Source organism: Nipponia nippon, unplaced genomic scaffold, assembly GCF_047370975.1.
Source record: "Nipponia nippon isolate SJK-2023a ecotype South Korea unplaced genomic scaffold, ASM4737097v1 scaffold_1, whole genome shotgun sequence".
Taxonomy (NCBI): domain Eukaryota; kingdom Metazoa; phylum Chordata; class Aves; order Pelecaniformes; family Threskiornithidae; genus Nipponia; species Nipponia nippon.
In genome coordinates this window covers 17,929,255-17,951,859 of record NW_028262290.1, presented here as the reverse complement: position 1 = coordinate 17,951,859, position 22,605 = coordinate 17,929,255, and the positions used below count along the sequence as shown (strand labels likewise).

General features: G+C 34.0%; 1 protein-coding gene across 1 annotated transcript in view; it reads right to left on the bottom strand.

Moving 5' to 3' along the window:
* Positions 1-22,605, bottom strand: part of CSMD3 (CUB and Sushi multiple domains 3) — a 746,059-nt gene that overhangs the window by 264,871 nt on the left and 458,583 nt on the right. The window contains exons 21-23 of the mRNA XM_087747332.1: positions 14,800-15,015; positions 13,993-14,181; positions 220-389 (exon numbers count right to left, since the gene is read on the bottom strand). Of these exons, the coding sequence (XP_087603458.1) occupies positions 220-389; positions 13,993-14,181; positions 14,800-15,015 (575 nt within the window). The remainder of the gene's footprint in view (positions 1-219; positions 390-13,992; positions 14,182-14,799; positions 15,016-22,605) is intronic.

Genomic DNA, 22,605 nt, shown 5'->3' with positions numbered 1-22,605 from the left:
TATGGGCAGAAAAATATGTTTTATGGAACAGATTATAGAAATGCCTCGGGTTGCCTAATTTTTAACTTTTCAGAAATGGAACTGATTTAGATATGTATTTTCTAAGAGATGCTTAATATAAACTTACCTCATATTGTACTATCACAGACAGGAAAACTTCAACTATACGAGGAACTACAAGTTTAGAAATAATAAATAAGTTGTTACATGATTACATACCTTAAGAACATCTCCTTGGGCTAAGTGAAATGTTCTGGCAGAAATATTGATTCCTTTCCCTGCTTGTACTTGTATGCTATATATACATTCATGGTTGTTTTCATAGTTAAGAGGATAATTGGGGGACAATAAGATTCCTTCATTATTTGTCGTGGAGGCTCCACATTCAGCTGCAAGTAAAAGAAAAAATTAAGGTATATTTTAATAGAAAACATAAATATTTTTAGTAATGGTGATAATGAGAATGTTAATGCAACGTACTTCAACATTATTAATATTTATTGATATCTAAAATCTGGTTCTAAATATATGTTCATGACAGTGATTGAAGGCTACAAGAATATTTCTAAATTGCTTCCATACTTTAATAAAAGTATGTTAAATAATATGGAGAGTTATAATCATATTAATGGCACATTCCATAATTACAATGTTTTAAAGGATCTTTCTTGAATTTTGTTTTGGAGGAAATATACTTGTTTTTACTTCTCCAACACAGAAATTCATAAAGACTTGTGAATTAAATGAAAGTAAAAGTAGTCTAGAAATTTATATGTGTATATATTTATATATACATGCACACGTATAAGTATACATACATGCAGATACACACATTTTCACACAGGTTAATGAAAAAAGAGAATTTTTCTCTAATATTAATTTGCCAAAATAAACAACATAGTCAATGGTATAAATTACAGTAGAAAAAGAGTTATGCTATATCTACCACCTAAACAATAGAAAAAAATAATTTCATTAATAAACATGTAGAAAAATAGTAACTTGGGGGGGGGGGAACAAAAAGGAAAGAAAAAGGAATTAAATTGGTTTAAGATTAAGAGCTAAAAATAAAAATAATAAAGTGTTTCATAAAAACTTATGGCAATGCTACATTAAGTATTAATAACTAATTTTCACTTACTATGATATTTTGGCGGACTTACATAATTTTAATTAAGACATTTTTAGTATTGAAAATTAACACTGAAAAACTATTACAATTCTTTCCTTCCCTTTTTATTTAGTCTTCATATGTGGTCATTACGATCAAATACAACAGCATTTCCTCTCTTTTTAACAGATTAAGATTAATTTTAAATTTAACTGTAACACTAAATTTTCTGGGTTTATGTTTATTTTCAGGATCACTTCAATACTCTTCCTATTTATTTTTTTCAGTATCATGAGAATGAACCCCAGTTATTTTACCTTGGGAAATTCATTGGTTTATAATTTTACAGAATAAGAAATTATATTGTGCAAAACTATGTTGTACTTCTAGTGGGTTGGAAAGATGTTTAAGCAATCCATGGTATCTATTTTAAGAGCTGTTATTGTTTATTAGCATTTTTATAATTCCCTCACTAGAGTTGTTTGACTGAAATCCAGGATATTGAGACATATATTTTGTATATGAAATTTATACATTAAATGACAGAAAACATTAACTATTCTTTCTGTACGCAGCTAAAAAAAATATTGTGCAGAAAGCCATATCAGTCACAGATCAAAGCAGAAGAAATACTTGATGACTATGTTTAATTGAACAGCAATATAGAAGAAGTATCCAAATAACTCAGGTGTCATCACTTTGTCTTAGAACAGTCGGATACACATAATCTAGGCAGAAGTGGAAAATCTTCTAGTCCCCATGATCGTGTCTATCCTTTTATTTTATTCTCATATAAATGGGTATTTGCTACTCTGAAGATTCATAGGTCAGTTTGAATTATAACACATAGGAGGAAGATTATTGTAATTTCAAGTTTGTGGGATACCCTTTCCTATTCCAGAGAGATAGAAAAGTCAAAAAGCACAAGGTATTTATGTTTTTAAGTTGATCCAACAACTCTGTTTTTGTCAGAACTGTAACTTAAAGCAATTGTTAAAAATCTGAACACAGCAGTGAGCCAACTGTTAGGACATTTTTAACTAATATTTGAGAACCATGCTATGTTTTCTATTAAAAATAAGGGAATTGTTCATGTCATAATATTTATCAATCTGATTGTATTTTTCTTAATATAGAGGGACAATGTTGTGCTCCTAGTTGTGGATGCCCCATCATTGAAAGTGTTCAAGGTGATGTTCAAGGTGACAGAGCTTTGAGCAACCTGATCTGGTGAAAGATGTCCCTGCCCATGGCAGAGGGGTGAACTAGGTGATCTTCAAAAGTCCCTTCCAACTCAAATGATTCTGTGATTCTATGTACAATCTCAACCCTTGTGTTAGCAGACAAGAAAGCAAGTTTAGTAACAGTAGTCTTGAAAACCAAAGTATAAAAGAATTTCTCCCATAGCTTTCAGTTATATCATTACAGTTCCACAGGAGCACGCAATGCAGCCTACAACAGTAGCTTCTTTTGTACACTTCTCAGAGGGATTCTCACAAAATCAACAGTTAGTCCCTTGCTTCTCTATTTGCCTCCTGTCAGTGCAAATTATAACTTTAAAAAAAAACAAACAACAAAACACCAAGCACACACACACAAAACAGCAGTATAATTCTGAATAAGTGCAGAATCAAACAGGGAAGATATGCATGTAATATTATAAGACTTTCCAAACTATACCATAAATAGTTCTATCTGCCAATCTCCACTTCTATTTGTAAACATGAACAGACAGCTATCTTGCTTAAATTACATGGAACTTCAGGTAACCTATGGTTGCCTTCTATTCTTTGATGTTAATACCACAGCATAAATCAAAAAGGACCATAATACTTCTATGTCCAGTTAAGTGCTGAGTAAAAAAGTGTCAGGGGAAAAAATGTTAACTGAGTTCTTAAGTTTAAAACAAATACAAATATTAAACATATGTCATTTTTTTAAAGTTTTTGGAAAAGAATTTTAACAGGCATTACAGTGAGTGACAGAAAAAAGAGACAAAGAGTGGCAAACCGGATAAAATTCAGTGGAAATGTGTAAAGAAGGAAATATAGAAGAGAGAAAAGAAGGGACAAAACACTATTTCAGAAATAAGGAAAAATCACAGAGGAACATAAAGGCAGTGACCAGCATTTAAAAATATACTTAGAGCTGTTATCAGAAATTACAAACATTTCTGCACTGCCTTAATGTTTCATTCATAACATTCCCTATTCCACAGAAATGGAATTTGGGTTGTTTTAGTGACAAAGTTGTTTTATTTTTTTTTAAATCCACTTATTTCAGCTAAAACTTAGAACCCACCCTACACAATTTGCTTGCAGGAAAAAAAAGGAATAGGGAAAATATTCCAACATCCAGCTATGTTTCCACAAAGACTTTAATTCAGCCTTATATAAAGTACAAGGATGTAACATTAAGATTGAAGTAAATCACTGTTCCTGGACTTTACCAGAAATATAGAATCATTTCAGTATTAGAAATGAAAATAAACAAAAACTCAAAGAAAAATAATGAAAGGAAAATACTGATATAATGAGCTATTTAGAAGAAATGACTGTTATGCTTTTCGTTATGAATGTGTGTTCATTGCACATTTCCATGATAAAACAGATGAGTTTCAACTACTGTTTATTAGTGAATTTGAATTCTGTAATCATGTAAAATGCCATTGTTATTCTAACCGAGGAAAGAAATGCATCTGTTTGGGTAACTTAACCATTTGAAAACAATTCTTCAATGAATGGCTTTTTCTTTTAAAATGTGCTCTATGAGAAGAATTTTGCAAGGTTTCTCACAATTCAGCTGATTAAATGCTCACCATAAATAATTATCAAACAAATAAATGTGACGTACTGCTACAGATTGAAATTCAGCCATTGTTTTCTTCAAGACTATCCCTTGGAATCAAAAGATAAGAGCTATAAATAGCAGTTCTGTATTTTGAAAAGATGTTATCTCTTGGTTAGGAGACTAAGGATATTGCAAAAGCTTGACTGGGCAAGTAAGTGGAAGCATTCTAAAAAGGATTTTATCTTTAACCAACAGTGGTAGTAGACTGAAAATCAACAGCTACTTCAGAAAGTGTATCTAAATTCAGTACTCAACAAACTGTTTCTCAAAAACCTGTTAAACTTCAGAAGTTCTACCTCTTCAGCTGATGGCAGATGTAAGCATGAAGGTAGACTCTTGTCAAAACAAGACAACAAAACAAAGGATAACAAGACAATCCTAAAAGGATTAAGTTGTGACTGAAGCATTCTTTTCTTGAATAATCTCAGTTATGAGGTCATCAAAAGTTTTCCAGATGGTTTTGGTATGCTGACAGAGTTAAGTACAGAGAACCCTAATCTGATGAAGAAAATGAGAGGAACATTGTCTTCTTCAATTGGTAAGAATAGTCAGTTTTATTTTTATTTTATACTGTTCCAAAAGACCAGATTTCCTTTCATAGAGCCAAAAATTAATAACTGCAATTTCTTATTAAGCATGTATCTGCAGTACATGCATCTACATCAGAGTTGATCTGAACATAAAAAGATTCATGTGACTGTCTGTGTATTAAATTTACTTTCAATATATGTTGCACATACTTTTTTGGCTGTTATCTGACTGCGTTGTTTGTGTTGTAATAAAAGACATTATTGTCACATTTGGGAAGGTCCTGTATTTAAGACCTACACACAATTTTACAGCAGGTTGATGTTTCTACTAAAATGGCCAAATAAGAAAGAAATCATTGTTAGAAACAATTATTTACATTATTTCTATTATTTTTCATAATTAATAGCTCCAGTTGACAAGAATGTGGAGGAGTCCCGTATACTTTAAAAAATATGCTCCTGTACCACAACCGACCAAAGAAGGATGGAGAAATAGCATGACAAATGAGCTTCTGCATTAGTATTAACAAGGTAAAATGTACTAACAAATACATGTTCTCCATTAGGAGAATTTTAACAACTAATATGCACAACTTGTATTTAAACTAATTATAATCTAATAATAAAATCAGACAGACAAGCAAACAAAAAAAAAAAGCCCAACAAAATAACCTGAGAACTGTTGGAACTTAGTGAAAATTTCCACGCAGTGAACAGGAGCAGTTAAAACTTTACGTAAAATATTAGAACACATAAGAAATGTTAAGAAAGTGTTTATCACATTATAGTGCCATTATACTAACAGGTGGTGAGCCCTCAATGGCTGTATTTTGCTTTGTTCAGGATATCCTATCCTTCAAGAAAAAGAAAGAGAACATATTCAAAAATGACAGAAGAAATATTTAGAGAATATTAATATTTATAAATATTATAAAATTATAAATATTAATAAATTATTATAAATAATTATAAATATTTATTAATATTTAGTTCTGACAAACAAAATAAATTTATGATTTTTTTTTTTGAGAGGAATCAGTGACACATTTACAAGTTAATATTACAGTCATTAAACAGAGAAGTCATGCTGCCAATATATTCCACATATTAAAAGAAAACTGAATTAAAACTAGCAAAAGAATACCTTTTCAAACATAAAATATTAAAAACAACCATTGCCTTAAATTTTGTTTATGCACAGAAATGGATAAAGCTATGCATCAAGACTCTAATGGCAAACGTATCTGCAGTAGAACCTTCACTTCATTGGTTACATAACTGTGCTTCAGTTCAACATTGAATTTATTTTTTCTCTCATACAATATAACCTTTCAGACATTTCTATTTTTCACTCCCCAGGTATTCCCTGAAAAGCACCCTAACTCAAGCTTGGCAAAGAAGCTTGTTGGTAAACAGGAAAAAAAACTATCAATTTAGCAAAAATATTTACCAGCAAAGATCCATATACAATATTATATTATACAATCTGAAAAGTATGCAATAAGCATGACATAAATGAATGGATTTGCCTGTAGGTTTTTTATGTTTGTTTGTGTGTTTGTTTTTATGTTTGTTTTCATAATTGTAAGGGGTATAGTTCTTTGGAAATCTGTATGACTAGAACATCAGAGACTCTGACATTAGCTGTTTAGGACATACTGATAAAAATGGACAGAAAATGTTATAAGGAGAAATATAAGTGGAAGCAGCATATAAACACAAGAAAACAAGATTTTAAAGTCAGTGTCTTCCAGCTAAGGTTTAGCAGATTGGAAAGAAATTGTAAGGCCCTGAGAAAGCCAAAGAAAAAGTCCCTACACAGATGGGAAGCTATGAACAGATTAGATTATCTTCTTTACATAGACATAGAAACAATTATGGGTTATGAATTCTGACATGACAGTTATAACGAAAGGTAATACAGTTTGGTTATTGGGCAGCCTTATAAGGGAAGGAAGAAAAAAGAAAAGGAAAGAAAAAAGAAAATGGAAGAGAGCAGAGGAGAGAAAAAAAGACATGAGAAATCCTGGCATAGAAGAGATAACTTTCCACATTTCACCAGAAACAGAGGTAATTCCAAGAAAGCAGTGTGTGAGATGAATATGAACATTGCATTTGGTTATTATTTCAATAAAACATGAAAAGAAAGCACGAAACTAAGGAATGACAGTATTCTTACAGATCTTTAACCGTCTTCATTCCATTATTGATTATCAGAAAAATTTAATTTTATCTATTTCATTATTTCTCCTTTAAAGCAACAGTAATTGCTCTTGTTTGTTCCGGTCTATAACACAGTTACAGGGAAATTTAAACTGGCTTCTTGTAAGCTAACTATGGCATTGAAAATTATAAAGAGCACTAGGCAGAGATATCTGAATTCTAAATGTATCAGAACCAGTTCAGAGGCACAACAACCCTATGAAAACAACTGAACCACGTATTCACAAACTTACGATGATACGTGTGCTCTGTATCACAAGCTGGAGACATGCCCCTACTATAGTGTTGAAAATGTTGATTACTTAAAAGTATCCAGAGCTTAGATGTATTGAAAAGGAACATTCATTTAGATACCAAAAAAACAGCCAACAAAAACCAAACCAAATTAAAACAAAACAATGACAGTATGTTAACATTGCTCATTAGTTAACTAAAACTACCATACATATGCTGGAAATACAAGTGATGCAATTCACGAGTGACTACAGACATCTACCCCAAAATGAGCTTAATCATATAGTGGACTCTTTTAACTATATTGAGAACACATACATTTACTATAAAGGTAACTTTAGGGTATTAGGAATGACGTACAGATATATAAACAAGACATACACATGTATTTGTGTGAACCCCTACCAACCATGTAATTAGTGAATGTGGATATTTGTAATTATCATGTTCATCAGGATTTACAAATAGTAGTATTAATTCTGTAACAGTTTATCAACTTTGACACGATTAGTCATTTAACAGAACCAGCTAAATAAACAGAAATATAGAAAATATTTCTGCATTTGTAGAAAAGACTTGTTATAAAAATTGTTCCAGCACAACATCAAGCCCTATGGAATTCAGATAATACCATCATTTGAGCAGTTCAGCTTTAAAAATTCAGTAACAAATATCTGTTTGCTATTTGAACATTACTTTTTCATTTATTAATTCTTAATTATAAAATTTCATTTATTGACAATTTCAAATTCAGTTTTGAAAAAGAATATCTTCATAAATTGAATAATAATAATATGAATTAATATATACCATTTATTTAGCCAGCTTCTAAGCGGGAAAAGGAAAGACAGCTTCCGATTCACTGGAAAATTATTTGGTTTAGCATTTGTTACAATTGGCTACTCTGTTTCAGGACTCAGCACATTAGCCTTCTGTGTATCCAGAAAGGCATGCTTGATAAATGTTCTGGGAAGAATTCTGAATAATCTTGTTATGCACCTAAATGTACTATTGCTTTTTTAATTTCTTTATATCATTGACCAGAACTATTTCTACAATTTAATGAATGTTGAAGGGAAAATTATTTATTTATCACAGTTTTATTTTTTTAAAGTATTATTTTCAGCCGAATGCCCCTTTTTCTTGCATTAATGGAAAAGAGAATTGAATCTCTTGAGCTAATTTACTTTTGCCATTTATTATAGGAAAACACTTCCATCATCTCTCTTTTCATATTAAAACGTTTACAAGCTCATTATCTTTCTTCTTAGCCTTTCCTGAACTCCTACTAGCTCTACAGTATTTTTATGGAGAGAGAGCTGGAAATATTTCAGGTGAAACTACAAGTTATTGCATGCAGTCCCTGTCCCCAGTCTTCTATATGAATTACCATATTATTTTTACTTTGTTTTCAGTGATTCTTAAATCAATTTCTTAGGTTAATGCCATTAATTCAGAATTCCTGAGAAGTATAACTGCAATGAGTCTTCTCACTTTTTTTTTCCCCCCTCATGGGATTTATCAACCTTACATTTATTTTGTCATACAGCTTATCTGTTCATTCATTTAGCTTATTATGTCTCTCAAGTTCTTCAAAGTTTTCTTCTGGTTGTAACTATTCTAGTCAACTGCTATCATAGAGTTCACTTTCAGATCACTAATGAACGTATTAAATCAAATAGAACTAATATAAAATTTGAAACATTAATTTAATTGTGTAATCATTTTTTAGCATGCATGTTCTTCACTTTGCTAACAAACTTTTTCTTCTTGCAGATTTTTTTAACTAATGAGAAATTCATAGAATCTCACATAAAAGTTTCTTCAGTTTTATTGAAAAAAGTTAGTGAGTTCTTCTTTATCCATTAATTCTCTGTAATTTTCATGAAAAACCTAAATTATTATTTCTGTTTACAGGACCAAGAGCACTGGGTGAATGCTGACATGAAATTCTGACCCCTAATGAAGACCATTTTAACTGATGGGCTAACCCTTTGCTATGTCTGCCCAGGGTAAAAGAGGGAGATGAGTGATAATTTACCTAGAGTTTTGGCCAGTTAAAAAATGTCCCAGCTGTGTATATGTGATGTTTTCCTAATATACAGATGAATATACAGAAGACCACTACCTGTTATTTCCTCAGTTTACAAAGGAAATACAACCATACTGGGAATAAGTCAGAGAGTAATAATACAAACTGAGAATTTTCAAATGACAGTATAGTTAGTAGTTTGGACCTTTAGTTGGCCATTATTATATGCATGGCTGTGCTGGGTTTGGCTGGGATAGAATTAATTATCTTCATTGTAGCTGGTACAGGGTATGCTTTGGATTTGTGCTGGAAACAGTGTTGATAATACAGGGATGTTTTTGTTATTGCTGAGCAGTGCTTACATAGAGTCAAGGCCTTTTCTGCTTCTCACACCACCCCACCAGTGAGTAGGCTGGGGGTGTACAAGAAGTTGGGAGGGGACACAGCTGGAACAGCTGACCCCAACTGACCGAAGGGATATCCCATACTGTATGACGTCATACTCAGCATATAAAGCTGGGGGAAGAAGAAGGAAGGAGGAGACATTCAGAGTGATGACGTTTGTCTTCCCAAGTAACTGTTACATGCGATGGAGCCCTGCTTTCCTGGAGATGGCTGAACACCTGCCTGCTGATGGGAAGTAGTGAGTGAATTCCTTGTTTTGCTTTGCTTGCATGTGTGGCTTTTGCTTTAACTATTAAACTGTCTTTATCTCAACCCACGAGTTTTTTTCACTTTTACCCTTCCGATTCTCTCCCCCATCCCATTGAAGGGAGAGTGAGCAAGTGGTTGTGTGGTGCTTAGTTGCCGGCTGGGGTTAAATCACAACAGTCCTTTTTGGCGCTCAGTGTGGGGCTTGAAGGGTTCGAGGTAGTGACAGGTTTGATTGGATGTGTTAGATTGAATTTATAGCTGTTATTTCTGTTTAGCTATTAATTGGCATGCTTCTGTGCTTGCCATGGGGTTTGCTTGCTTTACTGTATATTAGAGTCTAGTGCTCGTTAGTGGCTGCGTTTTGCTTTTGCTGCTTGCTGTACTGCTGTACTGCTTATCATCTTACTCTGCTGTGCCTGGGAACATTTTGATAACAGCAATGGCCCTGCACCTGGGTTGGCAGATGGCCAGGGTATCACTGCTGTTTCTGTGCTGCTGTACTGGACAGACTGGAACTCCAGTGTGAACTCGAGTTGAAGGGACTGTGACCTGTGGATGAGTCCACGCGGGACCAGGACACCCCAAAGTGTCTGTGGCTACTCTCCTCCCACTGGGGGGAGAGTGAGCAGGCAGCTGTGTGGTGCTTAGTTGCTGGCTAGGGTTAAACCACAACAATGGCATAATGATGAAACAGGTATAAAAGCTAGTTTCAGAAATATAGATAGATAGATAGATAGATATTGATTTTGTCCATACTTGAAGATATTACAGAGAGAATAATTAGTAACTCTTAAATATTCTCAGTCTATTGGAAATCTCATGTGGGCATGCATTTCCAAGAATCTCTGCACCATGTCAAGCAGATCTATCTCACATTTGGCAAATATACCTTCTGTTGTTGGTCTTGTTCTTTTGATTCAGTATGTGTCACCAGAAATAATACAGCAAAGACAGTAGAAGACCATCCTGTGATGACTCATTGAGAATCCAAAATGGCTAGTTCATAGACTAGGTATATTGCCATAGCTACCATATTTTTGTTTATTTTCTGTCTGCAAATTAAAAGTTACAACACATTTAAGTCACCTTTGCATTAAACTTCTGGTAAGATCTCTTAAGTTTAATTCTAAATGAAATCAGTGGGCTATGAATCTTGTTGAATTCTTAGGTAAAGAAAATAACAGATATATATAACCAAAATAGAGAATGAATACATAAACCTATAAACATGTATTACCAAATCAGGATTATTTTATTTAACTGCATGGCAAATTTCAAGCAATCTAAGGGATCTGATAACCCAAATCACACTGAATTTTAAGCATTGGAAACAAGAAAATTAGTGTAAAATACTGTTAATTTATTAAACTCAGTCTTTTCCTGTTTAAGGAATTTTCACAAGATATTTATGATTTCACTGATTTTTCAAATTTTGAATTTAGTCAAGTTCAGGATTACTAGTAGTCCAACATACTGTAAAGTCTATTTGCAGCCAATGAATGACATATGAACACCACCAGAAAAATTAATTCTTCTTGGTCCTAACCTCTGTGCTTCTTAGAGTCTTAAACACCAGGAGCATGTGAACTAGGAACCAATCTTAGATAACACCAATTGTTCTGACACCCTATTTTTCCCCTACTCTTTCTGAAGGCTGGAAACACTATCTCCCATAACATAACTAGAAGAACTGTGACCATCATGAAATATTTCTTACCAATCATGTGAATGGAAACATTTTTATCATATGCTAATGAAGCACTTTGGTTGCATTACCTGTGTTTACACTGCTAAATACATCCACTCCTGGAAGAGATCCCTGGCTCGCAAACTAAATGGTGAAGCATGGTGTCCATCTACATTGCTCATAGCTAAGTCTCTCTAGAGAAGCCCAAACATGTCTATAACAAATATTACATGTTTTTGCATGCCCTCTAGGTTCTATGGGGTGCCCCTGTGGTGCAAAAGCATAACTATATTTTTTTCTGTGTTCAGAATATCCACAATTATTTAAGAACAGGGCTATATACAGATTACTAGTGTTTTTTTGTTGCATGAAGTTATACAAATGTGCAATATGACATGAAGATTGGTATGACAGTGATTGAGGGTACAAAACAGGCTTTGATTATGCATGTCAACAAAAACAGTGTAAGGAGGTCTCCATTGGCAAACGAGACCACAACTAGTGCAGTCTTACACATATCACCTACTGGAAGGGTTTTCTGTGGTGAACTATCCTTATATCCACAAGATTTTGTTTTAAAGAAAACAAAATGGTTCACACATGAAGAGACCACAGAATGAGTTGAAAATTATGACAATTGTACTATCAAAGGACCAAGACACAGGTGAAAGTAGAGAGCTAAGATATGTAACAATGTACAGGTATTTGTTATGAACATTTACTAAGACAACAGAAGAAATACCATGACCCACGGGACTCAACTATACCTATCAAGAGGATATAGGATCCAGAACACAGGCAAATTCAAGTTAGAAGGGACCTTAGGAGGTCTCTAGTCCAGCCTCTTGATCAAAGAAGGCTCAACCTTGATGTCAGACCAGGTTGCTCAGGGCTTTAACCAGTCAGATCTTGAAAACTGCCAAGGATGGAGACTGCACAAGCTCTTTGGGCAAGACGTTCCACTATTCAACATTTTCTTTGTGAAAAGGTTTCATTTATTTCTTGTCTGAAACTCTCTTATTTCAATTTATTCCTTTTCCTTTCATCTTTCTGTCATAAACCACTGTGAAGAACCTTGCTCCATCCTCTTAATGATCTCCTCATAGCTATTGAGAACTGCTATTAGGTTCTCACGAATCTGTCTCTTCTTCAGGCTGAAAAGACACGTTTCTCTCACTTTTCACCACTGGATCAGTGCTTCAGCTTCCAACCAGCTTGGTGGCCCACCAAGCAATATTTATGGGGGGAAAATGGCTGATTAAGCCATTCTAGTGGAGACTATCTTTCATTTTCAAAGATAAGGAGAAAATATGTTGACTGGAAAATAATTTACTCTTTGTGATCCAGCTTTTCTTTTTTTTCTCCCCACAAACACACAAATGTAAACATTATTTTCTATGTCATGAAAACTAAATAGCAATTTTTTTTCATCTATGCTTCTGCACAAGTTCTTCTTTAATGATAATTTACCAATTCATTTTCAGTATATTAACACTTCCAGAAATTTATTACTAAAATTTAACCTTCACAACTGTGCATGCATTCATTATTATTCCTGTGGTTAAAAATTCATCAACCCCAACACAAAAATAACTTTTATTTATGCACTATGCTAACTCAGCTTCTAAACCATCTGTTCTGTAGATACATACATAAATGTTGTTTATGCATACGCCAAATTCAGAACTTTTGTTATACCAAGGTAAGCATAAGAATAGTTTGGACACGAAAATTATGATACGGTAACTAACACTGGATAAGAGCAAGCACATAATAAATCAATAGTTATTATACGATCAAATTCTGAAAGAAACTTGTGTTTTACCATCATACAATTTAGTATGAAATAATAAAAAATTCAAATGCACATTGATACAGATATTTTCATATATAAACCTCTCCATGTAGCATATACTCTTAAATAAATAAAAAAATATAGACACTTAAGTAACTATCCTACATTTTAGAGATTTTGTTGTTGTTTTACACAGAACTGAAAATCAAGACATTTAGGAAGAATTCAGCTCAGACAACATTAGCCATTAAAAGTTAAGTTTCTAGTCAAAGCTACTTATGCAGGCTACCTCTATAGTACTGGAGGAACCATCAGAAAGTGTTTCCTCTCAGTTATCTTAGCTATCATTTTAAAACCAGAACAACAGTTCTGAGGATATTCTGAGGATATTCTGAGAATATGGTTCTCTACTCCAGCTTACATAGGAAGCATATATTGAATGCACTCCTATACATGGACCTAGTTTTATGAAACAACTCTGGTTTAAGTGCTCCAACTACATTTACACAATTTTGTAATACAGGTATAATTTGGAAGCTTGCATTGACAAAAAAGAGTCAATTATTAGGCATCTGAACTGGTAAATGCTGATTTACATTTATACCCATTTTTCCTAAACTATTAATCCAAGTAAGAAGAGTAAGCATTGTGCCCTCAATTTCAAATGCTTTCAAGTATAGACTATGAAGTCCATTGATAGTTCTAATACTAAATGTATTAAGAAAAGATTAAATAAATTTGACTAAGGAGATATGGAGAATATGAGAGTACATTAAAAAGTAAGAGGTGTGTTACCATGCTTTTCCATGCTGTAAATCTGCAAATCCATGGACAATGACTACACATACAAGCAAATGAAAGCAGCTGACCACGTACCCACACACCTTGGCAGAGGTGCACTCCATACTCGTCGGCCACCACCAAGACAAATAATCTCTGAAGCTCCTTCTAAACGATATCCAGATGAACAGGAGAATGTCAGAATATCTCCCACTCCGAAATTAAATCCTATTCTGTTACCAAATTGGGGGATCCCAGGATCTTCACAAGGTTCAAGGTTATACTCTGAAAACAAGAGAGCAAGTCAGTTTGTATGAGTGAGAACATGTTTTCTATCAATCATATTTGTAATCTTGCAGTCTAGTAATTTCTGTATATTTCCACCTGACTATCAATACAGATTTCAGATTTAAAAACAAAATGAATGCATGAATGTTAAATTGGCAATTATACTACATTAAAACATAAGATTAATGAATGCATTCACAATGTTTTTAAGATGCATAACACAACATGCTTTATCACTTTTGTAAGAGCCATAAATGTCCCAGGTACATAAAACCAATGAAAAAAATGGCACAGCATAAAAGCCTAAATAATTGACACATGGGCTCATCTGGAATTTCACTAACTGAAATTAGCCTAGTTCTGTTTCCTCTCCTCACTTGATAATGTTTCTTACAGTTGACTGTCATCTTATTTATCATGTAGCAGAAATGTCTCTACAGAGGCACAGAGGTTTACTTGCTTTGAAATTGTTGTCCTTAGAAAACAACTTACACAATTTTATGATTCAGTATATGTATTCATCAAAATCACTTCAATTTTAAACTTTTTTTTCTCTTTACATAAAATACTGAAAAAATCTTTTTCAGGAGCCAGGTATTAAAAGTATTTTCTTACCAGAGAAAGAAATATTAAATCCTTCATATGATATTGAAAAATCTGAAATAAAGCGCAACTGAGCCCTGAAATTTCCATATAGACCAGCATTGATTGGTGAAGGAAGCTCTGAACCAGTCAGACGTGCTAATGGCTGTGTGAAACTGCCATTCTCTGTTATTAGTAAGTAGTCATGATGATCCTCCAAATGAAAGGTGTAGAAGGTGAACTGCACCCCTATTAGAAAAAGTAGAATTAGATTTACATATCACAATGTGAACATCAATGCAATTAAGCCAAGGATTAGATTAATGCATTTCATTATGAATCGTGGTTCAGAAAATGAAGATAATCCAGTTTTTCTAAAGATTAATATCTTTCCTGATTTTAATATTAAAATATCTTTGTAGCAGGTCTTTTGGTTTTGACACTACCTTTCACTTTTGCTTGATTTATAGAATTCAAAGATATATGCTTGCATTTTTATGTAAAATCCAATGACGCACTATGTATGTCCAAAATTACAAACTGTTTATGGCAGAATTGGAAAGGTAAACCTTATTTCTTACAGTCACCAATATCCTTGTATAGCAGCAGTGAAAGGAAAGGTTATAAAATATGTGACATTATATCCTCATGGCACATACAGTAACAGCAGCACTTCCTCCCCAGAAAAGGGAGGTCTCTTAATAAGATGTGGCATATATCAACAGTATGGTTTTTTGCAAACCATCACATACAAATCACACACCTAGAAAGGAAGATATATCCTGCAACACAAGAGGAATATAAAGACTTAAAGGTCAAGACAGACAAATTACTTTTTCTGCATTTCTGTAACTAAGAGTTAGACCATGATCTTTGGGTAGAATGCACAGAAAAGTCAAGAGAAAGAAACAAAAGAAGACATTAGCTATCTTAAGTGAATATTGGGACCTCTAGTGTAATAGCATTTTCAGTTTTATCATAAAAGTTATAAACCGATGATTCAGGCTCTGTAAAATATATCCAATGATGTAATGCTTAGGAAAATCCATGCATTCATGTGACTGAAGAACAACATAGTATATGAAGATTGATGATCTTTGGGTACTCTTATGGACAACAGATTTTTAATAATAGACATAATTTAATCAAAAAGTACACAAATACTTCCCCTTCCTACTTCCCCACTCTCCCCCAAGAACTTCCCAAACACGGGAACAAAATCCAAGACTGAAGCTACATATACTGTGCTTGACTCCATTGTCTAAACATAGGAATCTCATGCCCCTTGTGGTGGGTTGACCTTGGCTGGACACCAGGTGCCCACCAAGCCACTCTGTCACTCCGCTCCTCAGCAGGATGAAGCGGGGCAGAGAAAATAAGATGGAACTCATGACTCATGAGTCAAGATAAAGGCAGTTTAATAAAGCAAAAGCAAATGCCGTGTGCAGAAACAAAGGAAAACAAAAGATTTTTTCTCTACTTCCCATCAACAGGCAATGTCCAGCCACTTCCCAGGAAGTAGGGCTTCAGTACATGTAGTGATTGCTCCAGAAGACAAACATCGTAATAATGAATCCCCCTTCTCCACCTCCTTTCTCTTAGCTTTTATTGCTGAGCAGATATCATATGGTAAGGAATATCCCTTTGGTCAGTTTGGGTCAGCTGTCCTGGATATGTCCCCTCCCAACCTCTGTCCCACTCCCAGCCTACTGGTTGTTGAGACAGCCTTGATGCTCTGCGAGCAGTGCTCAGCAGCAGCCAAAACAGTGGTGTGTCATCAACACCTTTCTAGCTACTAATACAAAAGGCAGCGGTATGAGGGCTGCTATGGGGAAAATTAACACCATCGCAGCCAGACCCAATACACCCCTTTAGGTGTTGGAAGGCATCTTTTATAGACTTCATGTGCAGTTTTAGAAGCTCTCAGTACAATTTTCCTGTATTTTTTTTTTTAAACACATTGGATCCCTGAGGCTGTCTCAAATGAACAAGCTCCCCCGGGAGGCAGTCACGGCGCCAAGCCTGACAACATTTAAGAAGCATGTGGACAATGCCCTCGGACATATGGTGTGAATTTTGGGATTGTCCTATGCAGGGACAGGAGTTGGACTTGATTATCCTTGTGGGCCCCTTCCAACTCAGGACATTCTATGATTCTATGATTCTATGACATCAGACATTTATGTTAATACAACTCAATCACACCTAGTAAATACAGCTTGTAAGGGTATTGGGAATATAAGGACACTTGGTTTATGAGGCTATCTAGTCAAGGACTTTTCAGTATAGAAAACAAAGACAAGAAATGAGGGAAGTAATAAATTATATACACACATACACAAGTTTTAATGAGCAGGATTTAGCAGAGACGCTAACAAACACCAGAACTCTTAAGTTTCTGATTGACAGGTCATTGAATGTATCATTGTAATCTCGTAACAGTTCAACCAGAACTTAGTAACTGATTAGAATTGGGGAAAGAGGATTATCTTGAGTCTCATGGAAATTAGAAATTTACTGTGGAGTATTTGAAGGAATTTGTAAGATTATGTAAAACTTAACATGAGATTTTTAAATGGCACTTGAAGACTGTAAAAGTTTTTGTGGGATTTTTAGGGCCAAAGGAAGGTAACGGAAGAGATCATGGTGGATAAGGGAGAAAAAAGTGTGGGCTAGTTAAGCCTGTCTTACTAATCCCTGCACTTAACCACAACAGCCTGCCCTCTATCCTTTTTAAACTCTGTTCCTGACTATTTGGTGTGTAAGTGCATCCACTGTCCAGAGTGTGAGCACATGTGTGACCACTAGTGAACATTAGTATGGACTGTCTGGTGAGCAGGATGAGGTCACGGGCCAACAACCTGAAAAAGGGTCATTGGTCATAGGGGAGCAGCACCTGGAAGGAGTGGGATCTGAGCATCCGTTCCTGGGCCAGGACTTGGAAGGTTGTGGGAGCACATGCATGTGTGTGTGTGTGAGTCCGTGTCACTCCTAGCAAACTCCTGTTCTCATCAGCCCAAGCAGAGAAATAATATTTGGTTGCCTGTGGTATTCATGTCTGTTTCAGTGATGTTGATGTTTCTGTGTGTACCAATAAAGACACTTGTGTCTGTCCATGCTAGTCTGTGTGACCAGCTGTACATGTGTATGTACATACTGACATCTTTGGAACATATGCTTAATCTTGCTGTCAGCTGGACATAGAAATGGGAGCAATAAAAGAAATCCATTGGGTAATAGAGACCTCTAGATTGTGCTTACCTTTAAAGAGACTGGAGAACTATTTTGCCTTTTCAAGTAGATATCTCCTTCTCTTCTTATAGCTCCACACTGCCCCCCCTCCCCCGCCCCGACTTGCTGTAACTTGCAGATCCAGATAAACACACCCTTACTTAGTAGGACTGATATAGAAATTATATGATGGGGTTGTGTTTTATGCATAGGATAAAACTAGATAATCTAAGAAATCTATTTTGGGTTTTAAAAATTCTTAATTTAATAATTATATGAGCAAAGCCATTCATATGCTTTGAGTAGCCTATTTATTCTCCTCGATTGCATGTCTAAATTGGCAAAAGTCACACACTGAATTGTAGAATCAAGGTTAGGTTACATATCTTTTGAGCTAATGCACATAAATTTAACATGGAGACTGATAAACTCTTAAATGGTTTAATTTTTTTGTCATAGTTTTACATAGCAGACAGTGTTGATCTGACATGAAAAGAGAGCTCTTAAGAGAAAAAATGTGATATATTCAGAATGAGGCTGAAATTCAGGCCATATTTGTTGCATTTACTGCACTCCAAATTAATCTTGGCCCTTTTTATGCATTCATGAATACTGCAACAACAAAATCAGAAATGCCAAAGAATATTTTATGGTAGTAACCCAAAATAATGGAATCCCTGTGAATCACAGCTGAGCTTCACTGAGTATTGTTCAAACACCAAACTCGAGGTTTAACTCGAGGGAATGTTTCAATCGATTTTCCAGATTGCCATGACATTTCTAAGGAAAATCCCAAGATATATGTCAGCAGTAGTTGTACAATTTAGTTTTCTTCAGAAAATATTCTAATCACATTAACAAATGCTATGTGACAGATTGTGTCTTCTCCAGAGAAGAATTTTAAAAGATATGTTCAGGTAGCTTCCTTCTCATTCTGCCTAACATGTATCTTTCTTTATAAAGGGAATATTTAAAATCTGAAATGAAGACAAGAAGATATAACACTCTAATGTAATTTCTCAATATTATAATCCAGACTGTTGGGGGATGGGTAAATTAACAATTCTATCAATAAATGATTTAAAATATACCATTGATACTCCACAAATTTCACTTCACCATATATTGAATTGCATGCTAACCACAGACAAAATACAATAATTATTGTCATGATAGATGCTTCCTTTCCTCTTCATAAATAATACCAATTACTAGACATATTAACTGTATTTAAAGTGCATGGTTCATTCCCTAGTTAACAAATTTAAAAGAAATAAAATTATATCAAGTTTTAATGGACATTCAAGAATCATAATGTTGGTCCACATGAACCCAAATGAAAATCATTCCAGAATTCCAGAAGTTTAGATAAACTTGAACAGTAAAATTAAAATATAAATATTTATATTGCAGATTATGTTATTTAAGACAGTATATAGAGACACAGAAATATTTTTTCTTAGCAATACTACATATCCAAATGTAAAATACAATTCTTAACTAAACATATGCATTTAATTGCCTGCTCTTACGTAACAGCAGTATGAAGTTACAACATAAAAATGTGTGTTTAAAAAAGTACCCCACGGCATTCTGGAGCTACAAGTTATATACATTTTCTTGGTAGTCTGACATTAAACTAATACATTTTGTCAAAAAAAAAAAAAAAGGCTAAAGAAAACATTAATTATTTTTAAAAAATCAAATCACTAGTTAATGGCCAGCAGAAGATACTCCTTGAGATTCTAAAGTTGGAATTATATTAGACATGAGACAGAGCAGAAAATGAGATTTTCAGAAGGAAGGTTTTCTCCCTCCTTTTAAAATAACCCATTTAGGTGTATGGGATTAATTTTCCCAAATGGTAACTACCTAAAACTTAGTCACTCAGTGTCCCCTTGGACAATTCATCTGGGGACTATATAAACTACCTGGACATTACATGATAGAGATAAATAGGCACCTTCAGAGAATGGTTCATTCCATCTACTTTAGATACTTTTTCTGGGTGAGATGACGCATGTTATTCATTTATCCATTAAATACAGAAGTAGCCTAATGGACTAGCTTACTCAGACATAGAACTTTACTGTTAGAAGTTTAAAGTTAAGTTAAGTAAGCCTGTGACTTATTGTCATAAAAGGAGAGATATTCTCCTCATACAGTACTACAGGAAGAGCTTAAAGTATTAATACTTTTTGGCCAACAAGAACAAAATGCGAGAAGTTCATACACTATTTCCTGTTTCCTACTCACAGCAGATCCTCACTCTTCAATTGCTTCCAGCAAATCTTTGAGCAGCACAAATCAAAATGCCTAAGTCAAATTACAACATAGCATTCATATTTAATATGTTTTTCCTTAATAACATTTCCGTAAGATAATATAAATTTATTGACACAAACAAGAATGTGCTTGTATTGATATATGTGTGTGTGTATATGTAAGTATCAGCATATATGTGCTTATAAATGTGTATATTTATACTATTACTCTCTGTCCCTGTATATATTATTTTTGCATATTTGTTTTCTCAGGAGTCTCATTATTTATGGAGTTTTTTTCAATAGCCTCACATAAAATGTAATCACATTGAGAATTTCAGCTTTTATTTATCCCAACTTTTAAGTACTTCTCTAGCTGACAGTTCAAGAAATAAGATAAAAAATCTACTTAATTTTCTAAAAAAAAATTTTCCAAATAGTTTCCTCCATAATCCTATTTTTAATTTAAGAAAAATTGAAGTATTAATAAAATGTCTTTCAAGAATCCTGAAAAATATAGCTTAATCTAAGCTCATATTTACTGTAGAATCTACATAATTTTCAGTCATGTATTATTCCATGAAGCTAAACTCTTACCCATCTCTGCTACCTCTTTTTAATGCCCAGATTATAAAGCTTGGTCTGGTTATCCACTGGCTTTTCAGATAGTGTGCAAACTAAATGACTACAAGGCTAGCAGTTTTCTTACACTTTCTATCAGGTTTTCTTGCTTATCCAGAACAGTTATATTCTTCCCACATCCTTTCTCCTTTGCAAAAGATCCACAGTACATTATTTTCCTGCAACTCTGTGCCATACCTAGAGGTAACAAGGGCAAATGTAGCATCTGATATAGGCTCAGTAATTTCAGAATGCTTTTTCACTGTGGATACTTAAAAGCAAATTAAATTGCCACAATAGCATCATTTGGTACTAAAAAGAGACTGTGGAATAGCTGGAGCAATAATTATGAGAGATACACTTTGCCACTTTAATACTTTAAGGAGTTTTAAATGGGACATCCAGTCAGAATGATTTAACATCTAGATGAGGAACTATTGTGCTATTTGTACAAAATAGAACAAGGGGATCACAGATCAAGCACAGTTCTCTGTGAGGGAAGTCTTATTTTTATGTTATCAATAACTCTTTCTTAGAGGAATACATCATCAGTATACTTTTTCACATTTTTCATGCCCTTACAGAGAAAACTGATGACATTCAGAATTGAACTTGCCTTCCTTCTTCTCCCTTTCATTCCTTTTTCTGTATTCTTTCCAGTGTTACAGATGCAATTCTCCTTTTTGTGTTCTTATTACCTCACCTTATTTCTATTAAATTTCTCTTATGATGCTTATCTCTATTTCTCTTCTTCCCTTAACATTAAATTCTTATGCTTCTCTAGCTCTTTCCATTCATAGTATGAGAGTACTACGCAGTCACACCTATATTTAAAATAAAATACCAAAAAAACCTAAACGTTTGACCCATCTCTTCTCATCTAGTCCCAAAACCTTTCTCCTGAAAGCAAGCAGGACATGCTATTTCAAGGAAATTTTGCTACCTGGAATTCCCAACTTCCATTTGTGTCCTAAGCATTTTCTACCCTCTCCTGCATGGCTTATATATCTTTGAAATAATTCACACTAAGATCCTTTCTCAGAGAAAAGTTAAAACCAGTATTACACCTTTACCTTGAAATCCGCCGTCAGCAAATAACCATACTTTTCTTACAAGTCTCCTGTCCCTCAACTTCTGTGATCAGTCATTATATAATTCTTTCTTACCTCTCTAAATGTTCTCTTATTGGGTTCCATTATTTATTATTTTTTCCCTCTACATTTATTTAAGCTGAAACAGTTTCTTTTCTTCAAAATAACAGGACTTTTCTTTCTGACAATTCCTTGTCAGCAGCTAGTCATAATGTAGAATGTAACATAATGAGCAATCTTTTAAACAACTCCTCTCTCATTAACTACATTCCTTTTTTAGGCCATAATATGAATAACATCTTCACTTAAGTCTTCACTTCAGATTCTTCTGTTGATACCAAGTCTAAATATCAACGACTACTTCCAACTAATGTCTCTCTAAGATAAAGCATTTCCTTCTCAACACAGAAAAAGCATTCATCCTCTTTCACCTGTATGAATTAATGTGCACACATCCAACCATCTGTTACTTGGACTATAAACTTTCAGAGAATTTCTGTTCTGTGGAAAGGATTAGGGCCTAGTCCACATCTGGAATTCTAGGAATTACTACAATAAAAATAATAAAAAAACCAAAACCCAGCAACACAATTCCTAGTTCATTGCTGCTAACCAAGATCTACATGTGTAGC